This window comes from Dendrobates tinctorius, unplaced genomic scaffold (assembly GCF_039654945.1).
Source record: "Dendrobates tinctorius isolate UK_male_01 unplaced genomic scaffold, ASM3965494v1 ptg000024l, whole genome shotgun sequence".
NCBI classification, from domain to species: domain Eukaryota; kingdom Metazoa; phylum Chordata; class Amphibia; order Anura; family Dendrobatidae; genus Dendrobates; species Dendrobates tinctorius.
The window spans coordinates 17,079,961-17,094,496 of NW_027361692.1; the positions used below are offsets into that span (position 1 = coordinate 17,079,961).

Sequence of the window (14,536 nt, forward strand, 5' to 3'; positions counted from 1 at the left end):
TACCTGCCATGGCCCAGGAAGGTCCTGGCTTCTGCCCCAAAAAGGGCGACTTCCTTCACCAAGGTCCTCTGCTACACCCAGACGTAGGCAAAGGGAACCTGGCAGCATGGTTATTGAGACCGAATTCCTAAGAGCCAAATAGCTCTCGGATAGGGTAATCCAAACCCTTCAGGAAAGCCAAAAACCAGTAACCAAGGCCATCTATGCCAAGGTCTGGGAAAGGTTTATGCCCTGGTGCTCTCCAGGCACCCCTGATCCCTTCCATCTCAGTGCAGCACAGACCCTAGATTTTTACAAAAGGTCTGGAACAAAGCCTTATCCCCAGCACTAAAGGTATAAATATCAGCTCTTAGCACCTTTTTTGATCTTGACCTGGCCAGCCACTGCTGGATCCTACAGTCTATGGCTTCGGCAGCCGGGATTCGTCCTATACTCCGCAGTCAGGGGCCTCCTTGGGATCTCAACACCGTGCTCAAACCTAAGATCCATTTGAGCCTCTAGATTCCTTGACCATGGAAACCTAACCCTTTAACCGTCCTCTTAGTCGCAATTACTGAGGCTAGACGTATGGGAGAATTGCAGACCCTGTCAATTCAAGAGGCTTACCTTGCAATCATTACAGATATTATCTTGAGATTAGATCATGCCTGTCTTCTCAAAATTTCATAGGAATCAGGACATTGTACTGTCCTCATTCGGCCCAAGCTCTTCCAATCCTAAGGAAGAGACCTTCCACACTCTCGACATTTGCAGAGTGGTCCTGTCTACCGACAATAGAGTGAAGCCTAGCGGATTCACCAGAATCTATTCATCCAGTTCTCAGGACGAAATAAGGCAAGAAGGAGTCAAAGAACAATTGGATCACACAATCTATCTGCCTGACTTACACATCACAGAAGCTGGCTCCACCCGCCTCACTGAGGCACATTCTACCCATGCGACAGCAACGTCATGAGCAAAAAAAAAAAAAAGAAAAGGGGAATGCTTCGTCAGAGCGGATATGCAGAACCGCCCCTGGTCGTCCATCCACACGTTCACCAGGCGTTACAGGCTAAATTTCAATGGGGATTTAACATTTGGCAGACTAGTGCTGCAGGCCGTGATTCCCCCCTAAAGAAATTGGCTGTTGGTATTACTCTGCACAGTGACCTGGCAGATTGAGCTGCAGCTTCTACTAAATTTATTTTACTTCAGTCTTGGATTCACGGCCACTCAGCTCAGTACTATTTAGTGTCTTCCATGCTACTGCTCTCATCTGTGGGCTACAGAGAAAGGGAAGGAACCCAGCTCTGTGTATTGTACACTGCTCAAAAAAATAAAGGGAACACTTAAACAACAGAATATAACACCAAGTAAATCAAACTGCTATGAAAACAAACTGTCCACTTAGGAAGCAGCACTGATTGACAATAAATTTCACATGCTGTTGTGTACATGGAATAGACATCAGATGGAAATTATTGGCAACCCAGCAGCAGGATCACTACCTCAGCCTTTGTGCAAGGAGGAACAGGAGGAGCACTGCTAGAGCCCTGCAAAATGACCTCCAGCAGGCCACAAATGTGCATGTGCCTGCACAAACGGTTAGAAACCGACTCCATGAGGATGGTCTGAGTGCCCGACATCCATAGATGGGGGTTGTGCTCACAGCCCAACACCATACTGCCCTCCAAAGAAATGCCACCCCACACCATTACTGACCCACTGCCAAACCGGTCATGCTGAAGGATGTTGCACAAAGGCTGAGGTAGCGGTCCTGCTGCTGGGTTGTTGCCCTCCTACGGCCCCCTCCACGTCTCCTGGTGTACTAGCCTGTCTCCTGGTAGCGTCTCCAGTCTCTGGACACTAAGCTGACAGACACATCAAACCTTCTTGCCACAGCTCGCATTGATGTACCATCCTGGATGAGCTGCACTACCTGAGCCACTTGTGTGGGTTGTAGAGTCCGTCTCATTCTACCACGAGTGTGAAAGCACAGCCAGCATTCAAATGTGACCGAAACATCAGCCAGAAAGCATTGGTACTGAGATGTGGTCTGTGGTCCCCACCTGCAGAACCACTCCTTTCTTGAGGGTGTCTTGATGATTGCCAATAATTTCCAAATAATTTCCATCTGTTGTCTATTCCATTTGCACAACAGCATGTGAAATTGATTGTCAAACAGTGTTTCTTCCTAAGTGTACAGTTTGATTTCACAGAAGTTTAATTTACTTGGAGTTATATTCTATTGTTTAAGTGTTCCCTTTATTTTTTGAGCAGTGTATATAGGAAACGAATTAGTATCTTGTTTCCCCCACCAGCTCAGAGACAGCTGAAAATTAGAGCCTACAAAGGGGAAAGCTGGTGAAAAAAGTATGATACAGCAAAATAATGCTCATCCTCAGTACACACAACACCTGACTGTGAAAAATTATGCAAAACAGAAGCCGCGGAGACACCATCACATGTTTCTCAACGCAAGCAATGACCAGCCAGGTCTTTCCCCGGGAAGGAACAACCACGGGAAGGGCAGTCTCCAATGAAGGAAACCACCTATGCCAAAACATGGTATCCATCCACAGACAGCTGTTTCGGGGTAATGCCCCTCATCAGTGTGGAGTAGGAAACTGGCTGGTAGGAGCAATGCCTAGTAAAAGACTGTGAAAAATGAGGATGAATGAACTCATGGAGATCAACATCCAACACTGCGGAGACACATCACGTGTTTCTCAACGCAGTGATTCTAGAGCACTGCCCCCATCCCTTATGGGAAATATGCAAAACATGCAAAACAGAAGCCGCGGAGACACCATCACATGTTTCTCAACGCAAGCAATGACCAGCCAGGGCTTTCCCCGGGAAGGAACAACCACGGGAAGGGCAGTCTCCAATGAAGGAAACCACCTATGCCAAAACATGGTATCCATCCACAGACAGCTGTTTTGGGGTAATGCCCCTCATCAGTGTAGAGTAGGAAACTGGCTGGTACCATGTTTTGGCATAGGTGGTTTCCTTCATTGGAGACTGCCCTTCCCGTGGTTGTTCCTTCCCGGGGAAAGACCTGGCTGGTCATTGCTTGCGTTGAGAAACATGTGATGGTGTCTCCGCGGCTTCTGTTTTGCATGTTTTGCATATTTCCCATAAGGGATGGGGGCAGTGCTCTAGAATCACTGCATTGAGAAACACGTGATGGTGTCTCCGCAGTGTTGGATGTTGATCTCCATGTGTTCATTCATCCTCATTTTTCACAGTCTTTTACTAGGCATTGCTCCTACCAGCCAGTTTCCTACTCCACACTGATGAGGGGCATTATCCCGAAACAGCTGTCTGTGGATGGATACTATGTTTTGGCATAGGTGGTTTCCTTCATTGGAGATTGCCCTTCCCGTGGTTGTTCCTTCCCGGGGAAAGACCTGGCTGGTCATTGCTTGTGTTGAGAAACATGTGATGGTGTCTCCGCGGCTTCTGTTTTGCATGTTTTGCATATTTCCCATAAGGGATGGGGGCAGTGCTCTAGAATCACTGCGTTGAGAAACACGTGATGGTGTCTCCGCAGTGTTGGATGTTGATCTCCATGAGTTCATTCATCATTTTTGTGAAAAACTATGTGAAAAGCCAAAGTAGGTTTACCTATTACGGTATACTGTGTATGCATACATTAAAAAATTGCAAAATGGCCTTTTTGCTTTATGTATCTTCATCTAGAGGCTGTTAGTTTTGGTATAAAATCTATAAATCTGTTCAAAACAGCCTGTTCAATGTACAGAGAAAAAAAATCGCTTAAACCACCCCTCTGGAGTGGTACTTTAAATGTATTTCACCTGCCCCCTGTTTCATACTCAAATTACACCGCCTTCATAGTTTTCCAGCATCGCTTCCGTCAGTCTCCAGTGAAAAGTGACCTGTCGGCAGTTCCAGTGTTTCCTGAAGCTGCGTAGAGGTGACTCTTCAATACAAGTCTATGAGCTCATTGATCTGGCTCTCATAAACTTGCATTGAAAGCTTGTGACGTAGCTTCCGACTTCTGGCCAGTCAGAAGCTGCACTCGCAAGATGGCGTCGCAGACCAAGAGTTGCACTGAAAAATGGCGACGACGCCAGAGAGTGAGTATACAATGGTGAATAAGTATTTGATACACTGCTGATTTTGCAAGTTTTCCCACCTACAAATAATGGAGAGGTCTGTAATTTTTATTGTAAGCACACTTCAGACAGAATTTTTAACAAGGATCGAGAAAATCACATTGTATGATTACTCAATTTTATTAAAATCCTGCACGGCACACAAGGTTCTTCTGATCATGCCAGCACATGTCCAGACCTGTTTGAAGTTCACCAACGACCATCTGGATGTTCAACATGAGGCATGGAAGGTCATGTGGTCAGATGAGACCAAAATAGGACTTCTTGGTATCGATTCCACTCGCCGCATTTGAAGGAAGAAGAAGGTTGAGTACTAATTCCAAGAACACCGTTTCAACCGTGAAATTTTATGGGGGAAAACGTCATACTTTGAAGATGCTTTTCTGCAAAGGTGACAAGATGACTGCATCGTATTGAGGAAAGGATGGATGGGGTCATGTATTGCAAGATTTTGGCCAACAACCTCCTTTCCTCAATAAGAGCATTGAAGATGGGTCATGGCTGGGTCTTCTAGCATCACAATTACCCGAAACACAGCAGGGCAACTATGGAGGCGCTCTGTAAGAAGCATTTCAAGGTCCTGGAGCCAGTCTCCAGACCTGAACCCAATAGACAATCTTTGTATGGAGCTGAAACTCAATATTACCCAGCTACAGTCCTGAAACCTGAAAGATCTGGAGAAGATCTCTATGGAGGAGTGGGACAAAGTCCCTGTTGCAGTGTGTGCAAATTTGGTCAAGAGCTACAGGAAATGTCTAACCTCTGTAATTTGCAAACAAAGGTTTCTGTACCAAATATTAAGTTATTTTTTCGATTGTATCAAATACTTATTTCATGCAATAAAATGAGAAGAGGCAATTTGCATATTAAATTTCCCAGAGGATCATTGCATGGCGAATAAGCCTCCTTACCTTGACAAGCCAGAGCTGATATGTCACTCTCCACAAGGAGAAATCTTACCCCTTAGACCTCAGTCCAGAGCCTCTCACCTAGCCAAATCAGATCTCATACTTTGCATTGACGAGGGCCAATAGCCCGAAACACTGTGTCTGAAAATTGAGATTCTGATTTGGCTTTTATCCTAAGTCATATTACAAGACTCGTTAAAGGGTTGATTGTGACTTGTAGGATCGCTACTACCAATAGGTGTCGCTGTAGAGTAAAAGTCCTCTTTCTTTCTGAAGAGGCAATTTGCAACTGCAAGAAAATGCAAATTCATTTAGCGTAAAAATTATACAATATGATTTTTTTTTCTGTCTCACAGTTAAAGCGTACCTACAATAAAAATTACAGACTTCTCCATTCTTTGTAGGTGGGAAAATATGCAAAATTGGCAGTGCATGTAATACTTATTTTCACCACTGTATAACTGGGATGAGGGGGCTTACATATAAATAGCCACTCCAGCCCTGTCTGGAAAAAAATATGCTGGAGTCGTGCTTTAGGTGTTGTCTGGTAAATCTGACATTCTAATAGTTACTTGGTTCTGGTTTCGAGATGTATATGTGTTACTGAATAATTTATCTGTTTGTGTCTAGTGAGAAATGTAGCATGTCTTCTTTTAGCTTTGTTTTTTATTTTTACCCCCCCAAAAAAAAAAACTGAAACAAAGCGCTGGCTGTCATATATAATTATTGATTTTGTTTTTAGTGCATTTGCACCACTGGATATTCCTTCAGGCAAAAACATCTCTGAGATTGAGAAAATCAAGATTCTCTTTCAAGAGCTTGGAAGCAGTTGTAAGTGTTTTTCCTACATTCATCAAATGTATTATTTATCTAATTATTAATAGCTTATTGCTTGTCAGATTTTGCTTTTTTCTTTGTTCTTTAGTGTAATTATCCTCACAAAAATTAGACACCCAGTACTGGCTGGACTTCCTTGTTGATGCCTTCAGTCTCTATGGTGGGCTGCCTTTTGGTTTCTTCTGTTTTTGACACTGAGTGTTTTATTGAGCAGGTCTATAAAGTCCTGAGAGACCAGGTCCTGAGAGACCAGGTCCTGAGAGACCAGGTCCTGAGAGACCAGGTCCTGAGAGACCAGGTCCTGAGAGACCAGGTCCTGAGAGACCTGATGGGGCCCATCCTCCCTGTAAGAACATCGGTTTTCATGAAGTGCTCATCACAGACATTAGCGTGGAGAAGTTTGGTGTGCACTCAGAGTGCTAGGAAGGCGCTGGTTGAACTAGGTGATAACCCAAGTAGTCAGTCATACGAAAATCAACCGCACTCGCAAGAAGACTTTAGAGATTTTATAACGCTGAAATTGTATTTGTGTAAAAATAGCAAAACAGCGTTGGTGCTGTTGGAAAGATGGGTTAATAGAGTGCAAGGCTTCGGAGGGGGTTATGTTCGTCCAATGCATAATGTAGAAAATATAGAAATTGATGCATAGGGGCATGTACACTGCGGCTACTATGCCAACTGTAGTTGATGGACTTTGGATTTTAATCTAGCAGCCTGATGAACTATTACTACTCTCTATGCAGACACTCTTTTGGGGTTTATTCTGTGACAGGGAACTATGATTTATTTTTTTTACTGAAGTGATCAAATTGTAATAATTGAATAAAATAGCACATAAATGTCATTAATTTATATGTAACTACTAACTGCTTTTTATATGTATACAGTTAAAAAGATCTTTATAACTATCAATATATTGATATTTGTGCACAGTATGAAATGTGTTTGTTTGGAACGGGAGATAGTTTAACAAAAAATCCTGTACTAGTATAAGTGGTCCATCATCTGGCCTTAACTGGAAACTGGGCCATGACGTACACTAATAAATAACAGGGTTAGAATAATCCCAGAAGCCATGTTGCCAGTCGTGTTGAAAGATTACTGCAAGTACACAACTTTTTTTTTTTTTTTTTTAAATCCATTTATATAGATGTCAGTGCATGCATATTTTCCCTGGCTTCCTAAAAGTTCCTGCTGACTCTTTATTTTGATTGACCAGCTCCTTAATTCTACGTTACTTTGCCATCATCTGGTGAATACACAGTATGATTGTTATTATAAGTGTTTGCAGAACAATAACACAAAGCAATAAGCTGCAGCTTCCCATCGTAAATCATATCTAGCAACAAAGTAGGAAAGAAGAATGTGTAAGAGTGAAGATACATTTTTTTTCCCCACCTTCTTTGATCACCCACCAGTCATCATCACTGTCATATTTCACTAATCAGCCCTGGGCCATGTAACAAAATGTCTTTGGACATTTGGAAAATGTCTTTGCCGTGTGTCGTATGCATAACAATGTCCTCATCTATGAGGAACACGTATGAAAGTAAAACTAGAACAACTATTGTCTCTGTTATGTAAAATGAGGAAAAGTGGGAAAGTGTTAAAGGGAACCTGTCACCCCCCCAGGGTGTTTTTAAGTTAAAGAGCCACCTTCAGCAGCACTAAGGCTGCACTCTGTGAAGGTGGCTCTTCGGTTTCTGACCCCTAGTAACGCTGAAATATCGAATTTTGTAACTAGGTCCTCATACTTGTAATGTGTCCCATAGGTATGGTATGTCCCCCTGTATCAGCCGCCTACCATCCATCCATCATGCCCCTTGTCTTGTGTCTGGGTCCTGCCCACCATCCGTCTATCATGCCCCTGTGCGCCACTGCCTCCTCCTGATTTGTATGCTGGCACCTGCGCTGTGACAAGAGTTTTCGGGCATGCGCAGTGCACGCTGCCCGAGAACCGACATCAGGCTATTGCGCTTGCATGTTGCGGAGGCCCCCTGCCCCGCAGTTTGAATACATCATAACACACTGCGGGGCAGGATCTGGGGCCTCCGCAACACGCAGGCACAATAACCTGATGCCGGTTCTCTTGTCACAGCGCAAACGCCAGCATGCAAATCAGGAGGAGGAGGCAGCGGCGCAGAGGGGCATGATAGACGGATGGTGGGCGGCGCCCAGACACAAGACAAGGGGCATGATGGACGGATGGTAGGCGGCCGATACAGGGGGGACACACCATGCCTATGGGACGCATTACAGGTATGAGGACCTAGTTATAAAAGTTGATATTTCAGTGTTACTGGGGGTCAGAAACAGAAGAGCCACCTTCACAGAATGCAGCCTTAGTGCTGCTGAAGGTGGCTCTTTAACTGAAAAACACCCTGGGGGGGTGACAGGTTCCCTGACATTGTATATAAACCTGGTAAGTGGTATTATGCAGAATTTTCAACCTACATGCAAAAATTTTAGTGAAAGCACCACTCCAGGGCTAAAATAATAAAAAAAAAAAAAATACTGGCGTAGTGCTTCTAATCTAAGGTCCCTTCACCTTTTATTACTGCCGCTTCCATTTGGTCTTTGGCAGTTTGTGACCTGCCGGCTTCTCGAGTGTCTCATGAAGCGAGCCAGAGGTCACTCTTCCATGCAAGTCTATGAGACCTTCATTCTGGCTCTAACAGACTTACATTAAGAGCTAGTGACAAAACTTTTGACTTCTGGCCAGCCAGAAGTTGCGGTCACAAGATGGCGCCGCGGGACCAATGCGGCGGTGATGTAAGGTGAAGACGCCAGAGGATAAGTAGAACGGGATCAGGATCCTTTAAATAGAAGCGCCACTCCAGCACTGAAGGCAAAAAAAAACAGCCGGAGATGTATCTTCACCCTCTTATTTATTTTTTCTTATTTCAGTTTGGTTTTGCATCAAGAAAACAAAACTAAACAGCTTTGTACTATATACATAACTAGCTGAAGAGCCCGGCGCTGCCCGGGGATAGTAACTAACTGTGGTTAGTTGTAGCAAATTATAATTATCCTCGATCCCATAGTCCCGTGCCCATATACCCATCACACATCCTCCATCCCATAGTCCCATGCCCATATACCCATCACACATCCTCCATCCCATAGTCCCATGCCCATACACCCATCATACATATTTGCCATCCCATAGTCGAGTGCCCATATACCCATCACACATCCTTCATCCCATAGGCCCGTGCCCATATACCCATCATACATATCCTCCATCCCATAGTCCAGTGCCCATATACCCATCACACATCCTCCATCCCATAGTCCCATGCCCATATACCCATCATACATATTCTCCATCCTATAGTCCCATGCCCATATACCCATCATACATATTTGCCATCCCATAGTCGAGTGCCCATATACCCATCACACATCCTTCATCTCATAGTCTCATGCCCATATACCCATCATACATATCTTCCATCCCATAGTCCCGTGCCCATATACCCATCATACATATCCGCCATCTCAGTCCCGTGCCCATATACCCGTCATACATATCCTCCATCCCATAGTCCAATGCCCATATACTCATCACACATCCTCCATCCCATAGTCCCGTGCCCATATACATATCCGCCATCACATAGTCCCGTGCCCATATACCCGTCATACATATCCTCCATCCCATAGTCCAGTGCCCATATACCCATCACACATCCTCCGTCCCATAGTCAACCATTATGACATCATAATGAGCGGCGGCGGGGCTTGCGACCTATGATGACATCAGCGTCGCCATGGCAACCGTTGTGACATCATAATGAGGGGCGGGGCTTGATACGCACACACTGCTTCCCCAGTATGCAAATAGGGGCATTATGACATCACAATGAGGGGCGGGGCTTGACACACACACACACACACTTTTTCCCCCAGTATGTAGATAGGGGCAAAATTGTTTGGTGAATTGGAACATGCGGGGTTAAAATTTTGCCTCACAACATAGCTTAGGACGCTCTCGGGGTCCAGACGTGTGACTGTGCCAAATTTTGTGGCTGTAGCTGCGACGGTGCGGATGCCTATCCCGGACATACACACACACACACACACACACGCGCATACATACATACACACTTTGAGCTTTATATATTAGATCGAGGAGGTCACGCAGAGGCAGCCACTGCAAAGTGCACTTCTTTCTCTGGCAGATTCCACATCATCTAGCAGCCGATCATTTAATGGGAACCTGTCACCAGAAAAAATATTAACCTGAAGATATGGGGTTAATCTGCAGGTTCATAGCGTTGCTATCCTGCCCAGCGCATGCATGGTGCCGACCTCTGCAGGGAGAGAATGAACTTTATTCCCCCCTGCAGCATTCCGATATTTCAGTCATGGTGGCGGCACCAGGTTCAGTCACCGCTCTGAGAATACAGAGCTACTGCTGTAAGCGTGCACCCAGCCCTGACTGAGCTGACTCTAATGTAGAGCCAGTGTCAGCCAGGACGGGGGGGGGGGGCATGGTTACAGCCACCGAGCTGTGACTAAGCTGGCACTGCCCCCGTGACTGAAATCCGAACGCTGCTGGGGGAAATAAAGTTCATTTTCTCCCGGCAGCATTAGGCTAAGTGTGGGCGTCGGATTAATAACGCTAAACGCTATTAACCTGCAGACTGCCTTTACCCTTCAGATATGGGGCTAATCTGTCACCAAACTTTACCTATCTAAACTATTAGTATGGCCATACAGGTTATAGAATGCTGGAAAAGTCTTACCTGTATGCCTCATATCTGAAGTGTTGTTGAAAAATCATCTTTTATCAGTTCATATAAATGAGCTCTTCCAGACTCTGGGGAGGATGTTGCCTGGAAGATAACTCTGCCTCCAGAGCTTGTTTTACATGAAGGGGGAGTTACCAGTGAGACAAGTAACCAACACCGAACAGGAGAAATGAAATTTTTCTTCTTGCAAACACATTTTTTTGCTTTTTCTCTCTGAGCTCTGCTGTATTGCAACAATATTACAACCCTGTCTGCCTGTGAGATGGAAGCTAAAGCTGAGAGGAACCTGCAGATGTGTCAGTTATCATCATACTCAGCTCTGCAGTGAGATCAGGAGAGCAGAGAGCGGCCATTACACATCACCCTGTTAACTCCCCCTTCATGTATAATAAGCTCTGGAGGCAGAGTTATCTTCCAGGCAACATCCTGCTCACAGCCTGGAAAAGGTAATTTATATAAAGAATTAAGAGGATTTATCTATAACAACACAGCTGATGAGACACACAGGACTGTTTTCAGCGTTCTATAACCTGTGCACCCATATTAATAATTTAGTTAGTTCAAATGTGGTGACCGATTCCCTTTAATAGCTTTTTTTTTTTTTTTTTTTTTCTGTTGTACATTTAAAGGGAACCTGTCATGTACCTGATGGCACGGACACTTCAGATAGGCTGCAGATCTGCTACTTGATTGAGACTCTCCTGCAATAGTGGCACTGCTTCTAGAAAGAAGTTATTTTTTCCCCTATCCTCTGCCATTTCTTTCTAGGTTGTAATCAGACCTGCACCTTTTATGCACTATTAGGAGCCCAAACCAGTAAATGATTTGAAAAGCTGCTGAAGTTAAAAACGAGACTTACACATTACCTTTCTGTTAGATTCATTTTTGGCTTTTCATCAAAAATGAATTAAAAAAAAAAAAAACGAAAGCTGCCCTAAAGCAAGATCCGATCTATTCCCAAGGTTCACAGAATCAATTTACCTCTCTGAAGGGTTAATGCAGCTGACAACTTAGTGTAGATTAGATAAACACATATGCCATTACTTCTTGTTCAGCTGCTTAGAAGGAGCACAGCTGTTTCTCAATCCCAACTTGGCGAAAGCCTTCATAATTGCTGCTCCCAGAGGATTCTTCAAGCTTTAGGTGTATTGTTTTTTTCTTACTTTCCTTCTCCCTTTCAGTAGCTCTTCTTTGCGTTTATTGTTTGATTGACCTCTGACCGCTGCCCCTGTTCAGGCTCGCCACCTCTCCAGATGCCAGTCTTCTCCTAGTATGTAAATACAGAAAATAGTATGGTCTCGGTCAATATTCCTGAAACCATGTCCCACTTTGTTTTCTATTTTTTTTTTTTTTACTTTTCTCCTTCAGTTTATTGCATTGCCATCTGCTTATTGATATGGACATGGAATGATGGTCATGTAGGCATTGCTGAATTGGTAAAGAATAATATGGTGTATATACAGTATATTCAATGCCACAATTGTATTTTCTTCTTAGTTTAGTAAAACAAAAAAAGGTATTTTTTTTCTATTTACACAGATTTTTTTTTTTTAAATTTTTATATTGATTTGCCTGCCATATGTGGACCAGTTCTCGTCTATTTGTTTTGTGCTCCATATAAAAGAGATGTCTTTTGTATGTAAATAATTGTTGAGCGGATTGCATGATGCTTGTAATTTGGAACAGCAATAACACTAGCAAAAGATAATCTATTATGTTCCTTTCATGAGAGTTGTCACCGCATAAGACAAATTGTTTTTCAGATGGTTTGGATGGCCTGTCATTTTCCATCAGCTCCTTGACCTTGATAGGAATGTTGGCTGCAATCACCTACACAGTAAGTTTTCCTTAATTTCTACTTTAGTGTCCTGAAGGCCACATTTATTCTATTTTTCATCTATTTGTTTTCTTGTTGTGGCAAAATTTCAATTTTGTTTCCTGATTGTACTACGATTTCAATAAATTTATGCAATTTATTCCAAGTGCTGATTATGTCATTTATTTTTTTTTTAATTATAGTTTTTTGTGAACTTTTTAAAAGGAACCTATGGGCTTTTTAAGGAGCATAATGGAACGATGTTTTAAAAATGAAGTCTTTAATGTGCTAGACTGCAAATCTACAGGGTATCGCAACCCCCAACACTGCAGTCGTGGTCAAAAGTTTTGAGACTGACGGTTTGCTGCTTTAGTGTCTTTAGATAAGCATGTCATACGTTTTTACACTTTTATAGACAAACCTTTATATAAAGACTCATTTTGACCCTAATTTTTTAAGTCTTCTGCAATTGACCTCGCATGCCCGAGTATCCGCTTCTGAGTCAAATCCTGACAGATCGTACCCTACACTTGTCTAATTTAGTGCTTGAAGTTTATTACATTCTCTGTTTTTGTTTGTCCACCAGCACCAGTCTTTGGAACAGATTCTCAATAGGAGTTTCCTGTCTTTTGACCCAAAATTTCAATGTGTTTCACTTAGGCCGGTTTCACATTAGCGCTTTTTAAGCGCACGCACGGCCGGGGGTAGCTCCGCCCCCGAGCCGGCTCTCTGCCCGGCGTGCCCGCCCCTTGCTTGTAGCGCCGCCTCCTAGCGGACAGCGGCGCCTGCGATCGGCGCACCCTATCTTTAGCATAGGGTGCGCAGATCGTGCGCAGGCCATGCGCTAGTTGCGCTTTGACCTGCGCTGCGCACTTTTGACGGTGCGCCGTGCGCGCCAAAATCGAACTTTTCGGATTTTGGCGCGCACGGCGCACCGTCAGAAGTGCGCAGCGCAGGTCAAAGCGCAACTAGCGCACAGCCTGCGCACGATCTGCGCACCCTATGCTAAAGATAGGGTGCGCCGATCGCAGGCGCCGCTGTCCGCTAGGAGGCGGCGCTACAAGCAAGGGGCGGGCACGCCGGGCAGAGAGCCGGCTCGGGGGCGGAGCTACCCCCGGCCATGCGTGCGCTTAAAAAGCGCTAATGTGAAACCGGCCTTAGTTATCACTTTTGCCTTGTGAGATGTTGCTGCATCATGCTTGAAAAAGCATTGTTCATCACCAAATTGCTCCTGGGTCATTGGGAGAAGTTGCTCTTGGAGGATGATTAGATACCATTAGAGATGGGCAGACACCTGGATGTTCGGGTCTGGCGGGTTCGGCCGAAAAGTTACAAAAAGCTTGGGTTCGGGTGCCAGAACAGTACCTGGACCCGAATTCGAACTCAGACCCCATTCACTTGAATGGAGGGCCCAAACATCCAGTGTTTGCTGCGCTGTTATGTGCAGGACAGCGTGGCAAAAACCGATTCTGATCATCCCTGCCGGTCAGAGAGCCGTGGTTCCCATGCTGTCAAACACAGTCAGCTGTGATCAGAGGTATAAAGTTTACCTTCGGTCACTGGTGTCAGCGGATGGGACTACTGATGCTATCATCCAAAACCTGCTACCCGCTAATTTCAGTGAGTGTAGGAGTATTCATCAGCCCCTCCTGCACTGTCAATAAATAGTTAATTAAAAAAAAAAAAAAAAAAAAAAAAAAGCGTCATGGGTTCCCCTGTATTTTTGCTAACCAGCCGGACAAAACTCACAGCTGGGGGCTGTTAACCCTCAGCTGTCAGCTTCAGCAAGGCTAGTTAGCAAGAATAGAGGGGTCCCCATGCTGTTTTTTAATTATTTAAATAAATAATTTTAAAAAAAAAACGGCGTGAGGCCCCCTCATTCTTTGACAACCAACCTTCCTAAAGCAGACAGCTGGGGGCTGGTATTCTCAGGCTGGTAAGGGGCCATAGATATTGCCCCCCCAGCCTAAAAATAGCAGCCCGTAGCTGCCGAGAAAAGGCACACCTAGGAGCGGTGTTTGCCATGCACGGTACAGCGCAACAAACACCCGGTGTTCAGGCAGCCGAACCTGAACAGCAACATGCCATTCTTAATAA

The 14,536-nt window shown here is 44.5% G+C and overlaps 1 protein-coding gene across 3 annotated transcripts in view; it reads left to right on the forward strand.

Annotated features, from left to right (window-relative positions):
* LMBRD1 (LMBR1 domain containing 1) overlaps positions 1-14,536 on the forward strand; it is a 270,632-nt gene that overhangs the window by 90,613 nt on the left and 165,483 nt on the right. For all 3 annotated transcript variants that reach the window (XM_073569390.1, XM_073569389.1, XM_073569388.1), the window contains exons 6-7: positions 5,772-5,860; positions 12,387-12,460. In XM_073569390.1, the coding sequence (XP_073425491.1) occupies positions 5,772-5,860; positions 12,387-12,460 (163 nt within the window). The remainder of the gene's footprint in view (positions 1-5,771; positions 5,861-12,386; positions 12,461-14,536) is intronic.